At 40.7% G+C, this 26,792-nt stretch overlaps 2 protein-coding genes across 3 annotated transcripts in view; one reads left to right on the plus strand and one right to left on the minus strand.

The window, feature by feature from the left end:
* The window catches only part of opn4xa (opsin 4xa), a 38,071-nt gene extending 19,621 nt beyond the window's left edge, over positions 1-18,450 (minus strand). Inside the window, exons 1-3 of one of the 2 annotated variants that reach the window (XM_088434769.1) lie at positions 18,171-18,450; positions 13,831-13,972; positions 5,114-5,240 (exon numbers count right to left, since the gene is read on the minus strand). The gene's annotated coding sequence lies outside the window, so the exon portion shown is untranslated. Of the gene's footprint in view, positions 1-1,720; positions 1,889-5,113; positions 5,241-13,830; positions 13,973-18,170 lie in introns of those variants that run through there. The other variant, XM_088434770.1, reaches the window with a different exon arrangement.
* Positions 16,288-25,172, plus strand: gdnfa (glial cell derived neurotrophic factor a). The gene is made up of 3 exons (XM_088434773.1): positions 16,288-16,662; positions 18,244-18,480; positions 24,352-25,172. Exons 2-3 carry the CDS (start codon positions 18,270-18,272, stop codon positions 24,882-24,884), a joined length of 744 nt encoding a protein of 247 aa, XP_088290899.1. The 5' UTR covers positions 16,288-16,662; positions 18,244-18,269; the 3' UTR covers positions 24,885-25,172.
* The last annotated feature ends 1,620 nt before the right edge of the window (positions 25,173-26,792 follow it).

Genomic DNA, 26,792 nt, shown 5'->3' on the forward strand with positions numbered 1-26,792 from the left:
GCCATTAGGAGAAATGTATTAGTTAATGGACCGTACGATCAGCTATCCTGTTATGAAATGAAGCTCGCCGCACCGTACGCATATGGATTTAGCGGAGCTTTAGGTAAAGCTAGTGCGGCTGAAATGCGCTGGAATGAGGGATTATTAATAAAGTTCTTCTTCAGACCAATAAAAATTGTACCTTTTCCTCCAAATATTACAAAACCGCAAAAACGAATACCGTATTTTCCGCACTATAAGGCGCAGCGGATCATAAGGCGCACCTCAATAAAATGACATATTTTGAAACATTTCCATATATAAGGCGCATCGGATTATAAGGCGCACCCTCAATTAATGATATATTTTCATACTTTTTCAATCACAATATCGTAATACTTGAAGTAATACACACAAAAGAAACAGGTAAAGCTTACTTTATCAGTTTTTTTCCCCATTTACGAATCTCAATCTCAAGGCACCATCAGCTTTTTAAAAAATAAATCAAGGCTTTTAGGTGCGCCTTATAGTGCGGAAAATACGGTAATTGATTGCGTTTAATTATTTCAATTCATTGACCGACAGCTATTTGAGAGCATTTCGACAACGTTTTTCCAAACGTATTCATTGCGTACCGACAAGCTAACGTGTAATCGTAAGAAAAGTTGTCATTTTTAATGTAATAATCACTTACTATAACCTATTGAGCAACGGTAGCACCCTTGGTGGTTATTTGCTTTTAGTAAACGTTTAAATCCATCCATGTCGCTTATGTTAGCTCATGCTAGCTACAGCATGTCAAGCTAACAAATGAGGATTCTATAGTATCCCGACGTAAGAGGCTAACAGCAAAGTAAGGGCATTTTTAAATCATCTTTGTCTCCAATGTTATGCTAGACAGTTAGCGCTAAGCTAACAAAAAGGGATTCTACAGTCCAAAGTCCCTCGTTGAAAACTTTCTTCACGCTATAACGGCGTAAGAGGCCAACGGCGATGTAAGAACTTTTAAATCCATCCGTGTTTTCAATGGCACGCTAGCTAGCCAGCGCTAAGCTAACATAAAGGGATTCTATGGACCGAGTTCAACTTTGAAAACTTCATGCCAGCATGGTGTAAAAGACACTTTTAAATCCATCCATGTCACCCTTGTCATGCTAGCTAGCTAGCTGTAAGCTAACAAAGGAAGGACTTTCTGGTCCAGAATCCCGAGGCTGCAAACATTCTTCGTGCTAGCAAATCATTCGTCAGTTAAAATGTTTTGGACAATCTTTAGGTTTTGAAATGATGAGTGGATGGTCCAAAATATTTATCGCTTAGGGTGACTGAGCCCTAGCGCGAATAACGGAAAATCGCCAACAATTGATGATTAAAATGGCTTATATTTACCAATGCATGCCACAAGATGGCGACAAACTATCCTCTTCTCTATTCAATTGAGTTATAACCGTCTAAATAAAACTCCACCCCCAAATTCAACACAGTTGAGATGGCGCCAAAGCAATACTTTTATATTAGTCAGGGCTTGGGCCTGATTGCGAAAAAAGACGCGATGTAATTTGTGCGTCGGCATGGCTGGAAGACGCTGGATTCCAATCTGCAAGTATCTGATTTCTCGTTTTTCGCTGATACAGGCTCCTGTCACACATTCGTGTCCCCCGAGAAGACAAAAATCGAACTTGTGTCACCTAATCCGCCGTCTTTGCCGAGTTTGATGACACGGCCGCGGTTGGAAACACCTTACCGCTTCCCTCTCAGTGATATATTGTTCCACATCCTCTTCCTGTTTTCCACAAAGGCGCTAGCTATTGTTCAGTTGACGCCGGCTTTTTTTTTTTTTTTTTTTGGACCGCAACGACCCCGCCGCGTCCTCAAATGTCAACGTTACGCAGCGGCCTTCTTTCGTCCTTGTTATGGCTGACGCGTAAGCCAGACGATTCATGACTATAAAGCGCTTCACAGACAGGGTACAAACACTTCATCTTGCTCCGTTTTGAAGTTTGGACGATAATAAAAGACATTATTCAACAAAGCTCAATGCATGCTTAGCTTTTGGCTTTGATGTGTGTTTTTTTTTTTTTTTTTTTAGCTCAGCCCGGACTGCAAATGGATGCGGCTCGTCCCATGGGCGGAAACTCCAGACAACTGTTTGTACACAAACAATCCAAAAGTCAATTTGTGCGCTTTAAATCCTTATTTGACTTCTGTCGTTTTGATCTCAACACGTAGTCAAGGAAACGTTATAAAACGGTCCACCAGAGGGCGACATTTTACATTTGCTTTCGGAGTTACATAATCCACACGCAAACGTGTTTAACGTTCATTTGACAAGGAATGTTGATTACGTACAACAGTTATTAATAAAAATATATTACGATGTTGAAAAGAAGGCCTTTTCAAGTGAGAGTTGGGCAGACATTGCAAAAAAAATGTCTGTTCATTTGTATTGTAACTGCACTTCATGTAAAAATATATACATGATACATAGATTTTAAAAATGATATATTATTTACATTCATATTGTTTGTACATAGTAAATGTAATATTAATAGTCAGCTATTCCCAGCCTCCTTTACGGTCAGAAAAACATCAATACTTTCTGTCATCCTCTGAAAACTACGATTTTCAAAAGCGCATTTCTCCGATTTCCCCAGGAAATCACAAATTCCCATCACCAATGAGCAATTTTTCGCCTTCTTTGAGGCTGCCTGCCGCTCGTCGTTTTCGTGACCACTGTTTTGAGGTCATCCTCTCAGAAGAGCTCTTATTTTGGATATGGATGTTTGCCGCCATCTAGCGGTCACTGACGTAATTGCTGGAGGTTTAGGATGGCGTGCGCCGCTCGTTTTAACACACGCATGCAAAGTTGAAAAAGTACGACAGTATTCCTGAGTTCTGAGTTCAAACAATCACATTTTCATCAACTCATATTTAACTCTCACACATACTTTCACATTCAAACACACAGAAACACACTCACACACGTATGGACACAAACTCACTTGCAAAAACACACTCCCTTTTACACACATTCACAGTCTTGCATAAACTCCATCACATTTTCATCAACTCATACTTTACTCTCACACATACTCTCACAGGAAAAAGAAACACACTTATGCACACTAACTCACATACACTCCCATTTACACACGCTCACAGTCATCTGTTAACTCAATCACATTTTCATCAACTCATACTTAACTCTCACACAAACTCTCACATAACACACAAAGAAACACACTTATGCACACTAATTCACTTTGCAAAAACACTTACATTTACACACACTCACCTAAAATCTCAGTCACATTCTCATCAAGTCATAATTAACTCACACATATTCTCACATAACACACTCATGCACACTAACTCACTTGCAAAAACACACTCCCCTTCACACACACTCAGTCATACATATGTAAACTCAAACAATCACATTTTCATCAACTCATACTTCTCTCACACCTACTCTCACATAACACAAACACAAAGAAACACACTCATGCACGCTAACTCACTTCCAAAAACGCACTCCCATTCACACACACTCATACAAAAACTCACATTTTCATCAAGTCATACTCTCACACATACTCTCACATAACTCACACTATAACACACATTCTGTAGGTTCCACAAATGCACTTGCCCCAATAAAACTCAACTGACGCACACAGTCACGGGCTGACTTGCACGTGGACCTCCACAATCACGTGCACACGCGCACACACACTTTTGTGGCCACAAAAGTTGAGCATGAAAGGCGTGAGATGTGTAACGGGGTCGGCCTGAATAAGACAGATGGCGCTCGCAACAAGACAGTGGCGCAGGTGCGGCATTCAAGCGCAGGTCTTCAGGTGCGTCTTTTCAAAGTCCACATGATGTAGTGCGCCTGGCCGGCGAGCTCCCGGAGCCCGCCGCCCGCCTTTGATGGCCGCCGCCATCGCTCAATTTAACCGCCCGGGTAAAAAGATACTCTGGCGACAATGGGGCCCCAAACGTACCCCCCCCCCAATCCGATCGGTCCCCATTGTCTGGCGAGCGGGCCGACTGGGCGGCGGCCGACCGCAAGAGCGGTAACATGAGGACGCACCAAAGGCCAGGTGAGTGAAAGCCCCCTCTGCCCGGCGGGACGCGTTTCACCGTCCGCCCGCGTCTGCCGGCTTCTTTGCCCCCCCCCCCCACGCGGACACAACCCAAACGCTCCCATCTGCTGCGGGGGCGGCGGTGGAGCTTTACGGGTTTTTTTTTGCGATGGCTCCCGGCGCTTTTGTCACACAGGCCGATCTCCTTTCAATTTTGACACCTCTTTGTTGCGCACTTGCAGCAGGTACAAAGATTGTAAAATGTGCTGGAAATTCAAGCTGCGGTTTTTCTCCAAAGCTTTGCCCCCTGCAACCTCGCACACTTTTTTTTTTTTTAATAGCAGAAAAACCTTCTCTGAAGGAATGCCTTCAGAGATGACTTGACATGAGGTGGACTTGTAAATCTGGGGACACATATGCTGAAAATCAGGACGGTTTTGAAGATAATTCTGTCGGGTTGGTTTATATACTTAAGCCCAAAATTGCTATAAAGCTTGTCAGGATTTTGGACGGCTAAAACGTGCAATCGCAATTGAGCGGTGAGAGGTGTGTGCAGCTCCCAATAGGTCATGACATCACTGCTTTTATGCATTTATTATTTTTGGACGGTGCGTTTAAAAACACTCACTAAAACGGACCATAAATACTCCCCATTATATATATATTTTTTTTTCAGATCAAATTTTTTCTAATAATATCAAACAATAGAGATGACTTGTATAATACTTTACACACACACACACACACACACACATATTTTTCATTTATATAAGCAATAACAGTATGTTTTGAATGACGCCATTTTTGGTCACTAGAGTTATAGTGACCAAAAATGGTCCCTGATTATAAAAGTGCTTAGTAAATGAATGGATTTTTTTTTTCCTTTCAACACATCATATCTTTTCAACAATATCAAATCTAACGATTGATACTGTTTTATTTTAATGTTTTAAACACAAAATAAGTATTTTTCCCCTGTAAAAAGTGGGTCAATAAATCATAACTTCACAGAACTCAATGCATTAAAAAAAAAAATGGAGACTACTAACCTCTTGGTTGCAAAATCCATTCTTTTTCAATTTTGTGGCCCATGAATAATAAACCGGTCTCAGTCGTTTGTAATTGTTGCTATTTGTATTTGCTTGTTTTTCTCTGCTGCCATCTCAGTTTCTTTACCTGGAAAATAAAAAGTTTCAATCAAAAACGCATTCTAGCATCTAAAAACCGAAGGCCTGTCTCATCAATCCGCCGGCGCGGACTAGAAGCGTTGTTGTTCCGCAGCTGTGTCAGCACGTCAAGCAAGTCTATTCTGCGTGCACGGCGGCGGGCGCATGCCAACGCCGGGTAACCCGACGCCCAACGTAGCATCCCGACAGCCGCGTTTGCCGCCTCAAAAAGCCGAGCGCCCGTCCCGGATTTGGTTCCGGTGGTGTAAAAGCCTCCTTTGGCGCAAGCGGTCCAGCTTTCAAATATGTTTGAGCAACATGTTCCAAAGACAGAGCGAGCGAGTTGACGGTACGCCGGCGGCCGTTCAACATCCGACACCCTAAAGCGGGACCTCCGACCTCGCCGTATGTCTCCGTTGGACTCACAACAACTATTGAAAAGGCCTCAAAGTTGTTCCTCCGCCCCGTGACTCACTTTTTGCCCGGGGGCTCGAAAGCAGGGGTGCTCAAACATTTTTTGCGCCGAGATTTGCAGCCGTCATCTATAAGAAAATAAAAGATTTTGCAGTGACATCGTCAAACCAAGAGAAAATTACGTTGTGAGAAGGCCAGTTAATCCTTCAAAATAAACTGTACCATAACGGGTTGGGGTACCTTAACCCTAACCCACATTAGCGAAATGTATGACACGAAAGGCCTTAGCATCGGTGCGGTATTTTGACCGTTTTTAGATCATTTTCTTCCACATCATTCTCGCAGTATTTCACAATCTGGGTGAAATTTCAGCTCCCTGGTGTTTTTTTTTTTTTTAATGTTTCCTTTGGAGGACAATGCCTTTGATGTAAAGATCAAATGATTGGAGAAAAAGTGTCATATTTTGAAAATTTTGGGGTAATTTTCCTGATAGGATGATAACTAATTTGTCGTGTCATTTTGAACTTTGACATGTCGCTATCTCAATGAAATTTCATCTCCCAAGTATCTTCTCTTAATCCATTCCCTTTGATATGAAATGCCTTTGATGTGAAGATCACAGGATTGGAAAAAAATACCGCACAAGTGTTCATTTGAACCGTTTTTGGGTCATTTCATCGCAGTATTGAGGACTACTTCTGGTTGTATGCTATTTTGAACTTTGACATGTCAGCATTCAGGTGAAATTTCAGCTTCCTAGTTTTTTTTTCTCAATGCTTTCCCTTTGATATGAAATGCTTTAATGTAAAGATCAAAAGGAAGACAAAATGATGCTCTATTTTGACCATTTTGGGTCATTTTCTTCCACATTATTCTCGCGGGGAAGACACACGCAAGTAAGAAGACATAAACGGTGAAATCACCGAAATCAGGAGGTTCTCGAGGTAGCATGGCCATGAGCTCAATTTGTTTCGATTGACGCTCTTTTTGCGGCGATGTGACGCGGTCGTCCGCAGTTTAGGTGGAGCTCCGACGTTTGCTAATTTTAGCGCCTACGAGGAAGTCGTTCGTTCGAACGCAAAAACAGTCCAAGGTTTAACTCCTGAATTGGCTCCTATCTGATCAACAAACACGGCAGCTGCTTAAATCTAACGCCCAATCCGGGGACGCTCTTATCCAAGCGCTAGCTATGACTAATTTCTCTGACCTTGGAAGTGGAGTCTCCCGTGACCTCCACTCCCGAGCCAACTGATTAGATTATTGTGTCATTAAGTCCAATTGTCTCCACTCGCTCTGTTATTTTAGGTCGCTTGTAACACGCTGTCCAGGAAGCAAAGTTCAAGGCTGCCGCTCGGTGCGCGTTTGACTTTCTTGAAATACGACACAGACTTTTGTTTTGAGCTCGTCGCAGGGAATCCCTTTATATTGCTGCTTAGGTGGGACTTTGTGGACAAAACTATTTTCGGTCATAATTATTTGGTACCCCTCACCACCCGTTGATATGTGAACTTGAACCTTTTCACTCCCGTTGGGACATTTAGGGTTATAGGAAATCGTAGCGATAATATGAAATTTGGTGATAATTTTCACTTCTCTGGCACGTTTTTCTGTACAAGTATTAAGTCTATGGGATATACAGTCCCAGTGGTATTTCTCGGCGGGAGAATGAATCCTATTGGTATATATGTAGGTACGTATTTATATGTGCGATTGTTCGTTGTAATTTACACTTCTATGACACTTTTTTTGTATCATATTCTATGGGATCAACGGTTCCAATGGTATTTTCATGTATATTGATAATACGCTACTATAGATTCTAATCTATGGAAGTGGGATTTTTTTACTACGAAATTTCCAAGTATCCTAGATTTATAAACAAGTAATATATGCCATAGGTTTACAAGAAAAAACGGAATTATTACCAAGGAGTGTCATCAAAGTCAATTGACGTCAAGCTACAGTATTTTCCACACCATAATCGACGCAGTCTCGATTATGGGGTCTATTTCCGTACTTAACCGAAACATAAGGTGCGCCGAATTAAAAGTTGCATGTCCAAATAATAGGGAAGACTTACTTAATGTTTTCACTCCAATTGTTAAGTACGGAAATAGACCCCATAATCGAGACTGCGTCTCTTATGGTGTGGAAAATACGGTAGCTTGACGTCAATTGACTTTGATGACACTCCTGGTAATAATTCCGTTTTTTCTTGTAAACTGTGTTTTTTTTTTCTAAAATAAAACGTATGGCATATATTACTTGTTTATAAATCTAGGATACTTGGAAATTTAGTAGTAAAAAAAAAATAATAATAATAATAATACGGTGCTACTAATGGTGTGGAAAATACGGTAGCTTGACGTCAATTGACTTTGATGACACTCCTTGGTAATAATTCCGTTTTTTCTTGTAAACTGTGTTTTTTTTTTCTAAAATAAAACATATGGCATATATTACTTGTTTATAAATCTAGGATACTTGGAAATTTAGTAGTAAAAAAAAAAAAATAATAATAATACGGTGCTACTAATGGTGTGGAAAATACGGTAGCTTGACGTCAATTGACTTTGCTGACACTCCTTGGTAATAATTCCGTTTTTTCTTCTAAACTGTATTTTTTTTTTCTAAAATAAAACGTATGGCATATATTACTTGTTTATAAATCTAGGATACTTGGAAATTTAGTAGTAAAAAAATAATAATAATACGGTGCTACTAATGGTGTGGAAAATATGGTAAGTATACCGGGAAAAGATATATACTGCACAAAAACAATGAAAATCAATAGAGTTGTTATATATACATATACATATATATATATATATATATATATATATATATATATAAGTCCCTTTACACATTTTCATGACGTTTTTGTATATATATTTTTTCCCGGTAGAGTTTTCAATGCCAATGGGACATGTTGTCTGTCTCCTTCTGGGAACAAGCGGCAAGGTGGCAACATGACGTGATTTAGCAACGAGCGACAATGCGGTCATACTTCTCTGATCAACTCCTGCGACGTGATACTCTTCTTGTATTACCGGGCGCGTGTGCGTCTAGTTTTTCTCACAGGCCCGTGTGCGGGAGGTGCCAAAATGCACGGGTGTCGCCTCGCATTCATGCAAGATGAACCGGCAACATGAATCTAGCATTGTGTTGCTGTCGCCGGCTTGTACGGCGAAGAAAATGATGATTTAGGGGGGGCTGCGGTGCAAGCGAGCGCTTTCAACACATACCAGGCGGGATTAGGACGGGAAACCGGAGACGAACCTTGACTCTAGTCACTCGGGGACGTTGGCTGGCAAAGACGTCGCCCGAGCGTCCTTGTTACATCGTACGCTTACTAAATTGGCGGTTTGGCGACGCCGTGCAGGCTTCGGGTTAAACTTTGTGGTCAAAATTGGATCGGGAGAAAAACAAAAGAAGATTCTTTCCCGTTGTGCGATCTGCTAACACCGGTACGAATAATTGAATCAGCTCGGTATGAACCAATGGGTGTCCGGGGATTTTTCACTAGCCTGGGCCTTATTATCGCCCAAATTGGGCTGACTTTGAAAGGGTCATAACATCGTCAAATATAAATATATATTTACTTCCACAATTTCAAAATGTTCAGCAGCATCAGGCCTATCCAAACATATGTAATTTTATTTTATAAAATTGTACAAAAATTGTAAAAATGTGAGAAAAGTAACTACGCTGTATATTTACATATTAATGAACTTGAAATATTCATATTTATCATGACTTTTGAAGACTTTTGCCTTATGGGAGTCCAGGCTAAGCCAATCATCGAAGTCTTGCAAATGTCATAAGTTGGCCGGTAGCACCATCGGAATATATATATATATATATATATATATATATATATATATATATATATATATATATATATATATATATATATATATATATGTATATGTTCCTCATTATATATGATTTCAGAGGTGGAATTAAAGACGTAACTCATATCTCGAGACATAGCTATACGCAACGGAATAGAAAAAAAGTTGTTGTTTTTTTTTCCCCACCACAGTGCCATCTGCTGGATCACTGCCCTACATTTCCTTTCCTTCAAAATGGCCACCAGCAAAGGTTACAATAAAAATAGCTGGGTCCAAATGCGTAAGACGAGACACCCGGTAAAACGCGACGCCGCTTCCTCCCGGGTGAGCGTTTCATCCTTTGAACGTTATTATTTGTTTGGTAAGACGGTAGGCGGGTGTTCTTTGAACACTAAACACCATAAAGCCGTCACAAAGTCTGCCGCCGTGTCACCTCAGGGAAGGGGGTACCGGGGGGGGGGGCGCGTATTTTGTCAAACCTCGTCCCAGTTGAGTGACACCTCAATTTCCCCCATCGGGTGTATCGTCTAGTTATTTTGATCCCGTCATGAACAATGAGGTTTTTAAGATCTTGATTTTTATTGTGTTTTTTTTTCTCGGTAAAAGCTAGTGGTCCGCGGGAGAGAGATTAGCGGAATCAACGACGCGGCCAGGGTGATAATTCACCCTTGACCAGTACAGAGGTCTTCACACGCCCTGCAGGAAGTCAGGCCCGGGTATATCGGTGCTCGAAAAAGCCCGGTAAGCGCGAGTGATAGTTATCTAAAACGGGGAACGCGCATACCGATAATGTGGTCAAATTTGGCGATCAAAAAACTATTCTCTGTTATTGACCTTTGTTGTGGGGCGTGTTAGGAATTTGGTTTAATTTTTTTTTTTTTTGTCAATCTGCTCGGAAAACAATCGTAAAACTTCAACCGGTTCGATATTCACGATCCACAGACAGGAAATAGACCGATAACTGAGAAACTTTTATTTTTCCTTTCCGGGCCTGGAATGAACTATTGTATTGATAAACGGTTCATGTCGTTGTCACGTTTTTATTAGTAAACGGTTCATTTGTCAAGTCAAATGAAGCGTTTACTAATAAAATAGATTCAACATTTATAAAAGCTCAACCTGTTCAATTCTACGATCCATTTTTTTCAATCAATTGTTTTATTGTTCTTTTTAGGGCTTCAGTTAACGATCGTTTTAAAAATTTGGTTAATATGTCGAGCCAACAATCGTAAATGTTAAACCAGTTCAATATTCACGATCCACACTCACTGACTGTTACAGGAAATAGAAAGGTACGTTTTTCACTTCACTGAGAAGTGTAATTTTTTAAGGCGGGAATGATTTTAATGTTCAGTTAATCCGTTTACCAAAAACCGTAAGTGTTGAACCTGCTCAATATTCACGATCCGCAAACTGTTATTGTTAAGGGAAATAGAGCTAAAATTGTTTTGAGGTTCAATTTTAGTGAACCTAAGTATTATGACATAATTCATTTAGTATGAAATCCATTTTTAGACAATCCTTTAGCAAATCACCAGATTTTTTTTTTTTTTAATAAAAGATGAATGACTAATCAATCAGATTCGATTGTCATGGGCCTTCTTATTCATGAAAAATACCACAAATAACTCATTCGTATGTCTGGTGTCTTCCAGTTCTTTTCTTCTTCTACTACCTGAAGTCTGATTGTTGCTCACTGTCGCCTCTCACAGGTTATTCTTGGTACTACAACGTCCACGGTTCCCAATGGGATTTAGTGTGCTGCTCATTTCTACTTCACGTCGTAGACCATAAAGGAAAAACATATTTTGTTTTTCTTATAGTGCACGTGGTCCCTTGCATTTTAAGAATCGACTTTGATGTTCAAAATCGGACCGTGCGAACCCCACTTCCACCGAAGGACTCTTCGCGATCCTCCCCGGCGCTTTTAGTGTCGGCGTGTGAGAGATTTAACCTTACTTCCTCTGCGCTATTTTTAACCGTGTCATAGTCCTGCCTGAACTTTGATAGTACCAAGTGATCTCATGTACACACACCGGCGTGTATTTTTGCGAGAGGCCGCGGCTGAAAGGTCTGAGCAACGAGCGAAACAGATGGAAGAGCGGCGCCGGCCCGAGTGCCACCATGGCTCGGGCATCTGGCGTGCCGCCAAATCTCAACTATGACATGTCCTAATAATGGAGCGGCTGGCGGAACTTCCTGCTCGCTTGCTTTGTGCGCTTGCCTGTTGACACAACTCGACAAGCATCGCCAAACAACTTCCTCGATCATCAAAAGAAAAAAAAAAAAACACAGCGTAGTAAATTTTTATACGTTTTTCAGTTGTAATTCCTACCGATTAGCAAATTGATTGGTAATCCTTCACTCAGTAAATTTAGTTAATTCGATTAATGCGTCTTTTTCAAAATGTGAAAATTAGCCAAATCGTGAAATTGAGATTTTGCACAATAGTTATTAAAATAATTGTGGTGTTTAAGCTAGCTATGCGCAAGCTATGTTTACTTTAAAACTGATTCAAAGCATTGAAATCAGAATAAATTATTGTCTCGATATTTTGCACACGATTTAAAAACGATTTTTTTAATAAATGAAAAAAACTTTAGATAAACGTCCATTGGGTTTATTACTTTGATTAAAATCGTAATTATTCAGGCTAAGTGAAAAAAAAATTGAATTTTTGGGGGCCATGTTGCCCAGCCCTATTTTTGATAAATTATCCGTATCACCCTGAGACGCACCATATTCGTTTGTGTGTGTTTTTGGTCTACATCATTTGACTCATTGGAGTGACACAACTGAGTCCTGCCATCCTCATTCGAGGACATCCTGGCTTTTCCAAAAATGTCTCGCGTTTGGGTGGGATGCAATTACTTTTGCTGTCTGGATGAGACAAAATGGACACAAGAGTGGAGACAAACAAAGTAATAGATGGAAATAAAAACGTGTTCCTCAAAAAATCCGATTGATGAAGTTTACGACGAGCGCATGATGTTTAGAGCTAGCGCTTTTGGTTTTAGTCACGCATCCGCTCTCTCGCAGATGACTTCATGTCAAACGGCCTTGTTGTCCTCGGGTCTCGTATGACACACGGGCGAGTCACAAACCAAAGGGGGACTTCTTGGTGACTGGACCACAAGGACACAGACAATGTAGCCTCTGTGCGTGGGCCCCAAAAGAAGACCGACACGTCTAAGGCGGTGACATCATCGCGCCAATTAGGCTCATCTAAAATGCTTTGTAGTACTAAAACGATAAGCAGTAATATGAACTCATTCAAGTCCAAAGACCTATTTAAGTTTTTTTTAAGTCCAGACATTCAAACTAAAAAGTATTAAGTAATTCATGCATTCAGTAATAACTTACTGAAACTACTTTAATTAATTTAAAACTACTTTAATTAAACTACTTTAATTACTTTAAACTATGTATTTGGGATTGAATAGGTTAACTGGCCTGTTGAGATATAACTATAAGGGTTTCGGGATTGACTCCTGAGGAACACCACAGTTAAAACATGAGGTCCAAGACAAAGTTGCCCAGTTCTAAACGTATGAGTGTAAAAGTAATGCTAAAAAAGCTAGCTACAAAAAAATTCCGTCCATATTGCAGTTTCATTTAAAACCATGCCAAGCCACTAGGTGGCAGTAGTCTCACCAAAGTCTATCCAATCTGGAAAAATTCTCTGGTTCTACCGTAACCAGCGGGGAATTGCCTAGGGCCACGACGTAATACTCCAGTTTATGATTACTACAAACAAATCCGGAGAATTTGGAAAATCTACGTAGTTTTTAGAGAGCGTCTTTTTTTAGGGGGAAAAAAAAAAAACGGGCAAATACAGAAGATACGGCAAACCGGAGACTTTTACCGACCGTTTGCAAGAGACTATTCCTAAGTATAATCTATAATTACATGCTGTAGAAATAACAAAACTAACTGAATTTTTTACCTACGTTTGACACCACTGCTGTGTTTGAAAACTGGATATTTTGACCAATATAACCCAATCCGTTTTTGTTTATAATGGAGCGATTCCCAATTTCAATATTCCAGATCACCGCTAAAATCTATAAGCTAGGTAAGGCCCCAAGTACCAAATGAACCTGGCAATTAGCATGATTTTGGTATCGCTCGAAAGAAGGCACAGTGCGTCCTTTGCGGCATCAGGGCAAAACAATTAGCGTGGAAAAAAAGATTTACAAGAAGCCCCGCGAGGCAAATTACAAGCACACAATTGGAAGAAAACAAGCGCCGTCATCCGACTGAATGCGGCCGTGTGAGAACTTGACAGCGAGGAATTCATACAATGAGAATTTGGCTCGGCACCCCGCAGACCTTTATGAAGAGGGCACGGCCCGACGGGATCCAGTAAGGAAAAAAAAACGTGTCTTGACAGGAAGGCTCCATCTCAGTCGCAGTTCTTTAGGCAGGTGGAACTTGTGCGCGATTGCCGTGTTGACGTTGAAGGATTCGCTTCCTGGAAAGGTAAAAAAAAACAAACAAACAAGTGAAGACTTCCTGGAAAGGTAAAAAACTAACAAAATCACCGGCTAGTTCATCAAAGTCTGTTGAGTAACATTTGCAACTTTACGCAAAATTAACTAGTACGCTAATTTCTGACGCCATTGGATAATTTAAACACCTCGGGTCAAAATGACCCAATGGTAAATCGTAGCTAATCGGGTCAAAATGACCCGGTGGTAAATCGTAGCTCAGAAAAACAAATTGGGTGAAAAAATAACTCAATTATATGTAAGAAAAAAAAGACCGACCCAACCCAAGTTGGGTTTTATACAAAGCAACCCAATTTTTTGGTTGTCTTATACAAAATGACCCAACATATATATTAAATTTCAAACAACCCATGGGTCAATTTGACCCAAGGTTCTGAGTACTCATATTGGTATCGGTTTGAAAAAAGCGGTATCGATTATTGGGCTGGCATTGATTCGCTCGATACTTCTAACTGTCACTATAAATCGCTGTTATAAATATCCAAAACAAAAATGCATTACTTGCATAACTCTGCTGCCATATTTCTGAAAAGATCAGTCATTCACTGCCACTGACGGCTATAAACGTCAATTTTTTTCTCTCATTGGGCTGGCAGCAAATGAGTTCAGAATAATCTAAAATAGGACCCACTAGATGGCGCTTTTCTCTGTCTTTTAAATATGTATTTTATAGTAGGTACAGAAATGCCAATTTTTGATATTCTTGAAAAAATACACATTTAGTACTATAGTATGGAAGTATATTAATGTAATAAACTCTGTTTAATAAACTCTGGTAACAGCAAATGAATTATTTTGTTTGTTTTATCGGCGGCGCAGTCGTTTTATGGGCTTGCCTAAATAATCGCCGCGGCGGAACCACAGCCCAAATCGTCCGCTGCCCGCCGAGTTTTGAACTTTCAAAGCGGCCCAGTTGGCAAGCGTTTAGCTTCGGAAAAGCCGCATATTTACATAACCTTAAACATTACATTTAGCCAACAGGAAGAAGCCGAGCAGAACGGGAACTCGATGCCGACGACGGGGTTCCGATCATGCCCGGATCGCATTCCGCACGCTGACATCCAAATCCAAGGACATGAGGATGTGTGACATAATCCCACAGATATCTGAAAACTCCAAACAGGGGGCTCCTGTGAGGGTGGGCGGCCAGGGGCGGAGCTATCGTTTCAAAGGAATTCTGGGGGGGGGTTATGAGTACGTCTTATTTGTTTGCTAGCTAGTGACGTAAGGGCCACATTTTTTTGTTTTATTTTTTTTTTTAAATGGTATAAAAAAACACAAGGGAGCTGAAATTTCCAGCAGATGATTAAAACATAAAAATGTGAAAATGCAACGATTTCTATGTGATTGCAGCTGGACGTGCGAGATTTTGCGTACGAAAATAAATATTGTCCAAATTTTGGACCATTTAAAAGCATTATAATTACAATTTTTGAGATGCATTTTAATCGGATTCGTGACATTGATTTTCCTGCGATTTTTGCAACATTCTCTTGAGCGGCGGTCAAACTATGTCAGTAAACAAAAAATTCTTTGTTGACTTGTATCACCTCATGACAGTAGATGGCGGTAGAGACCAGTTAAAACGTCATCACTTCAAAGGCTACAAAGACAGACTGTACCATTTTTGTGGGTGTTTGTGAATTTAACCGACATATGTATGGACAGAATTGATGCCACTGAACAATATGAGTGGCATTTACAAGCATTTACAAAATTAGGGAAAAAACTGCAACGTGTATAGTTTGCAACGTGTGCAAAAGAGTAAACTGCAATTTTTCAATTTTCAATTCCTTTATGAAATCCATATTTTACAATACATAATAAGATGGCCACAGCCTCTCTCTCCACTACGACGCACCGGTTCGTCCTTGTGAAAAATTTAAAAACGTGCCAGTTACCATATTGTTTGTGGCGCCGACACATCTCTCCGTTTTTTTTATTTCAAAATCCGTTGGAATTAAGTTGCTAGCGCAAACGGCTCGGGAGTTATGCTGATTTGAACAACATCTCGCGGGCCGGGTTAAACCTCTTTGCGGGCCGCGTCCGGCCCGCGGCCCTTATGTTTGACACCCAAGTCATACACGTTTAGTGCCACCTGATTGTTAAAATCCGGTAGCAAAAAGTAAATGAGTGCGTTTCGCGGTGTGTAAAGTGTGTGTGTTCCATGTGTGTGTGTGTTTTGCTCTAATGCGAGGGGCGGATACCAAGCGGGAGGCGGACTATAAATCCGTGCGGAGTGGCCGCGGAGCGCGGCTCGGCGCTGCACGGCTGCGCGATGAGGACCAGAAAGACACGCGTGGACTTGGACACCGCAAGACCCTCGCAGATCTTCGCCGTCCGCGCGATGTGACGACCAACGCGAGGGACCACGCGGGGAAAGGGGAAACAAACATTTCTTTTTTTTTTTTTTCCACCCGTGGAGTGGGACATTGCGTCTTTTGGATTTCAACTCCGAGGTCCAAAGTGCGCGCACCTTGTGGATCGCCTGGGGACAATTCGGCTGTTTTTTCCAACGGTGGACATAAACTGTCGCGTTAACAACTGGGATATTTTTATTGATTTTTTTTTTTTTTGGATGCATACAAGGACAAAACGTGACGTTTGGATTTTAAACGCTGCGAGGTGCAGGTCTGCATGGACCTTCTTTAAGGTGAGTGTTGAACTCTTATTTTTTTTTAAACTAAATGACGTTTGCCTGAATGCAAAACAATACATGTGCATGCAGTTGTAAAGATTCAAGTTTTGACTTTCGTTTTCTCCTTGTGTATTTAATCATAATGAACTTGCAGCTGACAAAAAATGTCACAGAATTATGATACATGAGTTTGTCTCAATTTAATCACAAATCGACTTGAAATCTGGGCCATTTGCATGAATAGCAACAGGTGGACAAGGCAGGATTATTGTTCGTTTGACGTTTTCTGGCTGTAAACAAAGATATAATTGTAATTCATGATTTTAGGACAAATGAAATTAGATGATTTTCCAAGATGTTCATTATTGGGTTACTCTGGTGGTGACCCAACATTTTGGCTTGTTTTGTGTGAAAACATTTTGGAAGTCATTTCATGCAAAATGACAGATTTTTTTTGTTTTTAGTGCGTATTTTGCGTGTATAATATACTATTATGTGCGCAAATTTGTATATTTTTAGCATATTCTACCATTTCATAGCTAAAATAAATATTTTATGCTCAATCTTACATAATTTGTCATTTTTTTTAGATGTATTTAGTATTTTGTGTAAACATTGTACTTATTTCAATCACACAAATTAGCATTTTATGTGTGCATTATATTTAGTTGGTGAGGGAAAATTTATTATTTCAAGTATTTTATTTGCATGTTAATATGTGGACATAAATGACCACATTCTAAAATAGCTGGGTCAAAAATAACCCCAAAAAAGGACCCAATTTGACCCAATTTTTAAGTTGTTTCATACAAAACCACCTAATTTTTTTTTTTTTTTGGTCATATCCAAAATTATCAATTTTTTTGAAGTTGCTTCCTGCAAAACCACCCAGGATCATGGGTCAAATTGACCCAAACATTGGGTCGGGCCCTTTTTTTTTTTAAGGACTAACACAATGTTTGGGTCCATCCGACCCAATATTTGTAGTAGTTTCATACAAAAAATAATAAAATTGGGAGGTCATCTCTTCCAAAATGACCAATTTTTTGGAGTTGCTTCCTGCAAAACAACCCAGAAACAACCCAGGTCAAATCGACCCAAACACTGGGTCAGGCTTTTTTTAAGGACTAACTGAATGTTTGGGTCAATTTGACCCATTTTTTCTTTAGTTCTTTCATGCAAAACAACCCAATTGTTTTGAGGTAGTCTCATCCAATATTACCCATTTTTTTTCGGGGGGGTTGCTTCCTGCAAAACAAAGCAGAAACCCGGGTCAAATTGACCCAAAGATTTAGTCGGGCCTTTTTTTGGACCCATAATTGGGTGATTCTTTAACTTAACTGTTCTTAGAGTTGTTCTTTTCTGTGCAAATTCGTGAATTGTTAACAAAATTATACAATTTCACAACTTTCTGCACAATCATACAGATTTTCTGCATTAAGTATTTTCAGGTGATAGCTATTTAATCGCGACATATTAGCGCCTCCTGAGGGTGATCCAGCGGTAACGTGGTGGTGATTTACCTTCTCAACTTCCGGACTTGGTGTCTGGAAGTCCTGACAGGTCCCCATGCTGAAGGTCTCTCCTCTTTTCCAGCTCTCCTCATAGGAACTGAGTCTAAGATGAATTTATGGGATGTGGCGGCCATGTGTTTGTTGCTCCTGAGCTCTGTCGCTACCCGGCCTCTCTACCAAAGCAGCCAGTCAGCCAAGAGGACCTCGTTCCCAGCCAGCTACTCTGATTCCGCACAGCAGTCTGCAGAGGACCAAGGGGCCGACCTGTTGATGCGCAGTGCCGAGAGCGACCTGCAGGAGATCTCTATGGAGGATCAATGTAAGGATCTGCACTGCTGGCGTGCATTTTTATGTCATCTAATGCATACGTAAGACCACGCTAACTGCCCGGTATAACCAAATAGAAGTGGGCATGTCATTTTGGGAGAGGGAATCTGCTATGTAGAGGCCATTTGATTTCACTCACTAAAACGTATGCACTCATCCAATGCCAAAGACGTATTTTTGCGTTTTTTTTTTTTTTTTTCTCCAAGTACAGACAATAAATCCCACTTGGGTGGAACCATTCAAGTACGCGGGAGAATCTGGCTTATTACAATAATAACCTATTGAACATAACATTTGTTTAATGAACTTATATTTTCCTGAAACATTTCAATATACAGTGGACCCCCGTGTTACAGCGTCCCTGGCTTACGTTTTTTTCATGTTGCGATATGGAATACTGAGTTTTTTTTGTCCCCTCTTTAAGGTAAATTCCCCGCTTTGCGACAAAACAACTGTCATGACCCTAGGGGGTTGGCTGTATTAGTGTGGTTTTGCCTCCATCGTTTTTAGGTAATTGCACTTATTCACTATTGCTGTCAAACTGCTTCCATGCAACGTGTCACTACAATACTGGGCTGCTATTGGTCGGCGTCTCCTTAGGGAGATGCTGGTCTGCTATTGGTCGGCCTCGCTCGTTTCAAAACGGCGTAACGGTAAAGCTTTGTTCGATTGCGAGTGGTTACAGAAGCGTATTTATAGTGCATTTTGCAAGTTTGCTAGTGATGTTAAAGAGTAAGAAGATTTATAATTATAACTAGCCTGTATTGTGTAAAAAAAAGGATGAAAAAAAAATCTGTAAAAAACAGGATCTCATCGGGTCTAGACAAGACCTAGGCAACAAAGGTTTCCTGGTTAGTTTCGAGGCCGAGTTTCGGATTTCCCACCATTATCAGTCGGGCGGAGAGCGGTCCTCGGATAAGACGGTCAGACGGGAAGCTTATCGAGCGGCAAATATGTCATTTGTGTTTTATTACGCGTTACATCACCCCCCCGTGTCAAAACAGGCGCGTCTCATGAACCAAACCATGAGCGTGGAAAACGCTTGCCAAACACTTGGCCTCTCTTCCGCTGTTTACATTCGCCGCCGCCGCCTCAGCGACCTCAAGCCAGAAATCAACGGCGGCCGGGAGTGGAAAGTTTGAAGCGTTTTGTTTATGTGTGCCTTTAACAGCCACACCGGGCAGGAATTTTCGTTTGTTTGGAGTTGCGTGACACTGGATCATCCTCACCCAGGAGGCGGGACCGGGGCCAATCGGTGGATGGGGAATCGGGCTCATAACCCGCTAGGCCATTTTACGTTTGCTGCGTACAGGGTTAGCGTGTTATTTATATGTATATGGGTTAACGTAGCTTTTGTCACGTAAAACTGGTTCACAATTATTTAACGAATGTTACAAAATCACCATCTAAGATTTATATTTGTTATTACGGTCAAACAATTCAACCAGTCAATATTAGCGCTTTAAAAAATTGGAGGGAAAAAAAGGCTGAATTTCGACTTTTGTTTTTACATATTTTTTTTATAATAAAAAAAAGTTTCAACGTATTAAAAAAGTGTGTTATTGCCAGTGAAGGAAAGGTAAAAAAAAAAAAAAAAAGTAGGCAGGATTCTTGAGTTTATCTCAGAATTCTGACTGTCCTCAAAAATGTCAGTCAGAATTCCCACTTTATTCTCAGAAATCTAACTGATAACCATATGAATTAAACAATGTATAAAAATGATAAGAATATAATCAGAATTCTGAAAATAAAGGGAATTCTGACTAAAATGAAAATGAGAATAAATCAGAAATCTGACTTTAAAAGTCAGAATTTTGGACTAAAGATTTGAGAATATAGTGAGATTTCCAATTTTAAAATGAAGACGAGACTAAATCAGAAATTTGACTTTAAAGGTGAGAATTCTGAGGGTAAAAATTTCTCCTGAGAGTTAACGTATTCTGTCTGAAAGCAGAATTTTGACTCTCAGAATTTTAACGTCAGAATTCGAAGAACAAAGTCAGCGTTATGACTTTAATATGACAATTTTGAAAAGTCAGAATTCTCACAAAATCCTCATCGCAGAATTCTGTCTATTCTCAGAATCCTTACTTTGAAGTGAAAACTCTCACTAGTCTCAGAATTCTGACTGATAAGCATATAAATTAAACAATGGATAAAAATGATAAGAATAAAGTCAGACTTTTGAGAATCAAGTCAGAATTCTGACTTTAAAGTGAGGATGACAATAGTCAATCTATTCTCACAATCATGACTGATGAGCGTGTAAATTAAACAGTGGAAAATAATTATAAGAATAAGGTCAGAATTCTGAGAATAAAATCAGAATTCTGTCAAGTGAGAATTCAGTAAATAAAATTAGAATTCTGAGATAAAAGTGAGAATTCTGACTTTTTTATTTCGTCACTGGCACAAAGGATCTTTCATATAAAAAACAGATTCAATAAGATTTAAATGTGGTTAGTGTGTAGGAGGGTAAAACAATTTTATAAATGTTTTTCTCAGACTTTCTATTTTTGACCTTTCGTGGTAACAATGAACGGGGGATACTGAAATAATTATCCTGTCTCGATTTACTCACAAATGTTTTTACTCAACGTGAAATCTGGGGCTGTTTATTAGTTGAAAACAAAGCAAATTTTTCTGTTGTACGAATTGGAAACAGGCGGCTATAGACGTTAACTCATTCACTACCATTGACGGCTATATACGTCAAAGATCCATTTTAAAGTGAATGATTTCATTGTTCCTTTTGCCACCTAGTGGCGAACGTCATTGGTATAAATAGCAAGATCAGGGATGTCAAACATATGGCCCGCGGGCCGGTTCTGGCCCGCAAACGGATTTGATCCGGCCCGCGAGATGATTTTGTAAAGTATAAAACTGATCTGGATTTTTTTTCAAATTTAGATGCATTTTTGGTTGTACATAAAACATTTTTGGGCTTATGAAGTGAAATTTAGGAACGGGTAGTGCAAACCGCCGGAGGGAATCAGCAGTGTCGAAATGGAAGCGTTGCGGCTCCGATAGCGTTTGTGTGCTGTTGATTAGTGGCGGCACAACTTGCGCAAGCGCTCGCTGGCGGCAGGTGCACGCTGCCTGTCAGTCTTAAGGCTGCATTTACACCACAAGTGACCCACTTTGCGGTTTTTACTCCAGAGGGGACAACTTAGGACATGCAGTCGGAGCAGAAAAACACATCCCAATCAATTGCCAAAATATGGAGATATATACTGAGAAATCTGTGGGCATAAAAAGCAGGACTACAAAGGTTTTATCATTCAAAGTTTGTCAGCAAAAAATTGCCGTGAAATACCACAATGTGCACAGATAGTAGTGTGGTGCCATCTAGTGTCTGACAGTGGAATTACATCTAAAATCAAGAAGTGGTTGAACAAAAATCACAAGCAAAAATCCCAATGACTGACATGTAGCTATTAACTCAGTCAATAACGAAGGTGTATTTTTTCATATTTTTCTTTAAGAGTTAAGACAATATAGTTTTATGTTTTATGTTTTATGATTATGAAAGAATAAATGGGGAAAAAAACACTAGGGAGCTGAAATTTCCAGCAGAGGATTTCAAAATGCCACCATTCTGAAATTTCTATGTGATTGCAGCCGGACGTGCGAAATTTTGTGTACATAAATAAATATTGTCCAAATTTTGGACCATATAAAACAATTATAATTACAATTTTTGAGATGCATTTTAATAGGCTATATGACATTAATTTCCCTGCGATTTTTGCAACATTCCCTTGAGCGGCAGTCAAACTGTCAGCAAAGAGAAAATTCAAAGTGTCATCGTCACATCAGACTACAAAGACAGACCACCCCGTTTTTCATTTTTTGTGGGCGTTAATAAATTTCACCAACGTATGTATGGATAGAGAATCTCCTCCTCTCCACTTGGATCAATCAGCTGTAGAGTGCAAGCAGATCAAATATCGCAGAACATGTGTCGGGAGAGTCCGGTGACACCTCAAAACCACAACGCCACCTGCCACGCCTCAAAAGTCCAAAACCCTTTCATCATTGGATACTACTGTCATTGACACGTCTGTTGTGGCGCCCATTGTTCTCCCCCGATCGCATTTTCTCTTTCTACCTAGCCTCTATCCAGCTATTCCACAGATTATCTCCTTGACCACCTTCTGCTGCAAATTGGCGCCGCGTAAAAAAAAAAAAAACGACTCGCCTTGACAAGAATGTATCAAGCTGGACTAATTGTTTCATTCGAGAACAACGTCTCAATAGACGATGGAGCGGGAGGTGCGGATACTCGTGTTATTGGCGTGTAATAGAAGCAACGTGTGGTGCGGCAGACTCCAAAAAGTCTTTTGGACCTGCTCCCCGTCAGCAGATGTTCACGGCTCGTGATTGTCTGCTTCCCTCTGAATAATTCACATAAAAGCGCAGGAGTTCTCGGTGTCGGGACGTTTGAAGAGGGCACCAAACAAAACAGAGGCAGCTGTCCCTCGGCGGTCTTGGGACGCAAGCTAATATGCTAGCTCGGTTTCAAGTTTTGTTGGGAGATGGAAAGCAGCTGGAGTCTAGGTGAATGTTTAGATCCTTCACAATATGAAAACCGCTTTAGACCAGGTGTTCTCAGACTTCTAAAGCGGAAAGACCAAAACTCTTTCCAAATAGTCCTTTCACAAGATGAAAACTGCTTTAGGACAAGCTCTCTTAAGCTTCCTGTGTCCAAGAAGAACCAAATTAGTCTCTTTGCGACATGAAAACTGTTTGAGACCAGGTATTCTCAACTGCGTTAAGTCCAAGTACCTAATCTTTCTAATTAGTCCCTTCACAACATGAAAACCGCTTTGGATCTTGTATTCACAAACATCTTGAGTACTAGTACCAAAAATCTTGATTCCAAAGTACCAAAAATTAGCCCTGTCTAAAATTAAAACCGCTTTACACCAGGCACTCTCACTAATTGAATGGAAGGACCAGAAATCTTTCTAGTCCCTTCACCACATGAAAGCTGTTTTAGATCAGGAGTTCTCAACTGTGTTCTCAAACATCTTGAGTCCAATGTCTAAATAATCTGTTCACAACATGAATCCCTCTTTCGACCAGGCATTTCCAAACCTCTTGAGTCCAAGGACCACAAAGATTCCTAATTTGTCCCTTCACAACATGAAACCTGTTTTAGATCAGGCGTTCTCAAACTCCAGGAATCCGAGGACCAAAAATCATTCTCAAGCGTCGATTCGGTACATGGAACCTTTTAGACCAGGCGTTCTCAACTGTCTTGAGTCCTAGAAACAATAATCTTTCAATTTGTCCTGTCGCAACACGAAAACCACTTTTATTCCAGGCGCTCTAAAACCAAAACTCTTTCTATTTAGTCCCTTTACTACGTGAAAGACCAGGAGTTCTCGACGTTCAGGAGTCCAATATCCAGAAATCTTTCCAAGGACGTCTACGTAATTCTTAATGAAATGCTATTCTTCAAGATTTTAACCTAAAACTCATAGTCTCTCTCACATACAAAGCTGGTTTTGGACTAGACTTTCGTCATCCCCTCATCGCAGACGTCGTACCAACAAAGCTCTCTCGCTTGCTCTGTTTCCGATCGACACGCTCTAAACGTCCTAACAGATTTTTGGAAAGAGGCCGACTGAGTGTGAACATTTGCAGTCAACACATTTGTGCATCAGATTTCTTTCGGATGCTGTTTGGCACGACATAGTGGGACGGATACAAAGGTTCCTCGGTTTTCTCAGGTGGTTCCTTCAAAACTTTTGGCCATATATTGACAAGAAAGGGTCGTTGACATTCATAGGAATTTTTTTTAAGATGAAAACGAAGCGATGATGCAAAGTGTCAAAAGTCAACGTTTGTTTTTCAGATGACGTGGCGAGCCCTTATTCGGAGCAGTTTGACGACGTCATGGACTTTATTGAGAGGACCATCGGCAGATTGAGGCGGTCCTCGGAGTCCCGGGGTCCGAGGGAACGGGAGCAAAGGCAGAAGGGGGCGACAAACACACGAGGGGAGGGACGGGCGCACGGCGGAGACCGGAAGCGAGGCCGGAGCAGAGGCGGCGGAAAAGCCGGACGGGGTCGAGGGAGGACGTCGGGGCGTCCCAGTCGAGGATGCCTCCTAAAGGAGGTTCACCTCAACGTGACGGATTTGGGTCTGGGCTACCAGACCAGGGAGGAGCTGATCTTCCGCTACTGCAGCGGCCCGTGCGCCGAGGCCGAGACCAACTACGACAAGATCCTCAGCAACCTCAGTCACGGAAACAAGCTGGACAGGGACGCGCCCTCGCGCACCTGTTGCCGACCGGTCGCTTTTGACGATGACCTGTCTTTCTTGGACGATAACGTGGTCTACCACACCCTTAAGAAACACTCGGCAAAGCGGTGCGCCTGCGTGTGAAAAACAACCCCACCAATGGAGCTGATAAAGAATATACTGTTACATTTCCTCATTTTTCTATCTGTTTTCTTAAAAAAAACACAAAAAAAAAACAGAAGGACAAAAAATATCTTTCTTTTTCTGGAAAACCTCCAAGGAATATCTTCTTCTTTCTTTATTTGGTGAGGATTTTTCACACAACAGGATTCAGCAGACTTGACACCATATCATATAGACATATTGTATAAAAATATCTCTTTATATATGAAGTATGTATATATATATATATATATATATATATATATATATATATATATATATATATATATATATATATATGTTGTATGTATACGCTTGAGTGTAAGAGGTATATTTATTGAGATGGATTAACTTATTCTTATTTATTTCACTTCCGACATTGGTTTTTGTCCTTATTTATTGAGACGCTTGGTTTGTTCTGGAAGCTGTCAACATGTTCACGTCTATTCTGGAAGCTTCCTCCATTCAAACCCCCCTCTAAAAGCTACACGTGAATTAGTGACGACAGTAGACACTTTTATACCTCCTTTTCATTGCTTATGGTGAATTTGCAAGAAGCAGGACAGATTCAGGAAACCGGGACAAGTTTGGCACTTGAGGGTCGTGTTTTTCTGGGTGGGTTATGAAGCCGATGTCCAATTTGGCAAAGCTAGAGACTGTGGACCAAAAAGACAAGCTTGTTTTTAGGTTGCCTCACTCAAGACGAAAAGAACCGTCAACTGTTTGACAAAGACGGCTGGTAAAACCGGTTCTGCCAAAAAACTTGACAGAATGAAGGAGTTAGAGGGTCAAAATAAGCTGGCACAGACTTAAGCGTTCCAGACACACCCTCTATAAGTGAAAACGTGCGATGTGAAGATACAATATGAAAGACCAGGCGGAAACATCGAGAACAGATGTCCTTTTGGAGTCAAAAGTCTGTCTTCTTCCTTCGTCTCTCTGTTCTGGACTAAAAGTAGTTTCTGGTGGGTAATAAAGCAGAAATCCTATCCTATATCTGGAACCAAAACGACTCTAGAGTCAAAAGTCCCTTTCACGCATCAAACTTGTCTTTTTTCGTGTGTCTCTGTGTGAAAAATAATTGTCGGTGGTCGGAATTGGCCACTGTTTTGTCATCTTATCTGGGCATTGTTTCAGCTCCTACAATGTCCCTGACTCTCAAATTATACGGAAACTCTGCGAGAAAGGGGATAGTGACTCGGGACCAAAACAAGATGATGGTGATTTCACTTTATGGGCTTTTTTGTTTGTCTTTACTCTGTTGAAGATTTGACTGCTAGTCTGGCACAAAACCAGATGGAAACATCTGGAACTGTGGATTCAAAATCCCCTTTTATGTATACAGTACTCCTGATACCAGGCCTATTCATTAATGTCCACTGTTGTGTCCAGTTTGTCCCAGCAAGACAACAAAGTTACTTGCGTCCCACCCAGACACACGAGACATCGTTGGAAAAACCAGGATGTCTCCTATCAAGCATACCAGGACTTAGTAGGATAGCTTGAGTGAGACAAAAGCAAATGTCCACTGCTGTGGACATTTTTGAACAGATTGTGTCCCGGGTCAGTCAGATGCACCAATTTTGTGGAAATTTTGCGTGAAGGGGTTTCGAGACTCAGGACCAAAAGAACCGAATTACCAGAAAGGTTTTTTTTCTTGGTGGTTTTTGTCAGGTCTTTCCAACATTTGACACATGCAGTCCTCTCCATAGTTTGCATCTTTTAAATGGAGGCTTAAAAAACAAAAAAATAGTCTCGGAGGCCTTTGGAGTCAACCGAGTTGTCTGCCAATGGGTGATCCGGCTCGTTCTCCTCCCCAAAGGGGGGACGGGTCTTACTCCCCACTCCTCCACTCTGAAAAGAGGATTGGAAAGCGATCCCCTTTAACAC

The sequence above is a fragment of the Hippichthys cyanospilos genome, chromosome 15, assembly GCF_059441005.1.
Source record: "Hippichthys cyanospilos isolate Australia breed blue-spotted pipefish chromosome 15, RoL_Hcya_1.0, whole genome shotgun sequence".
Lineage (NCBI taxonomy): Eukaryota > Metazoa > Chordata > Actinopteri > Syngnathiformes > Syngnathidae > Hippichthys > Hippichthys cyanospilos.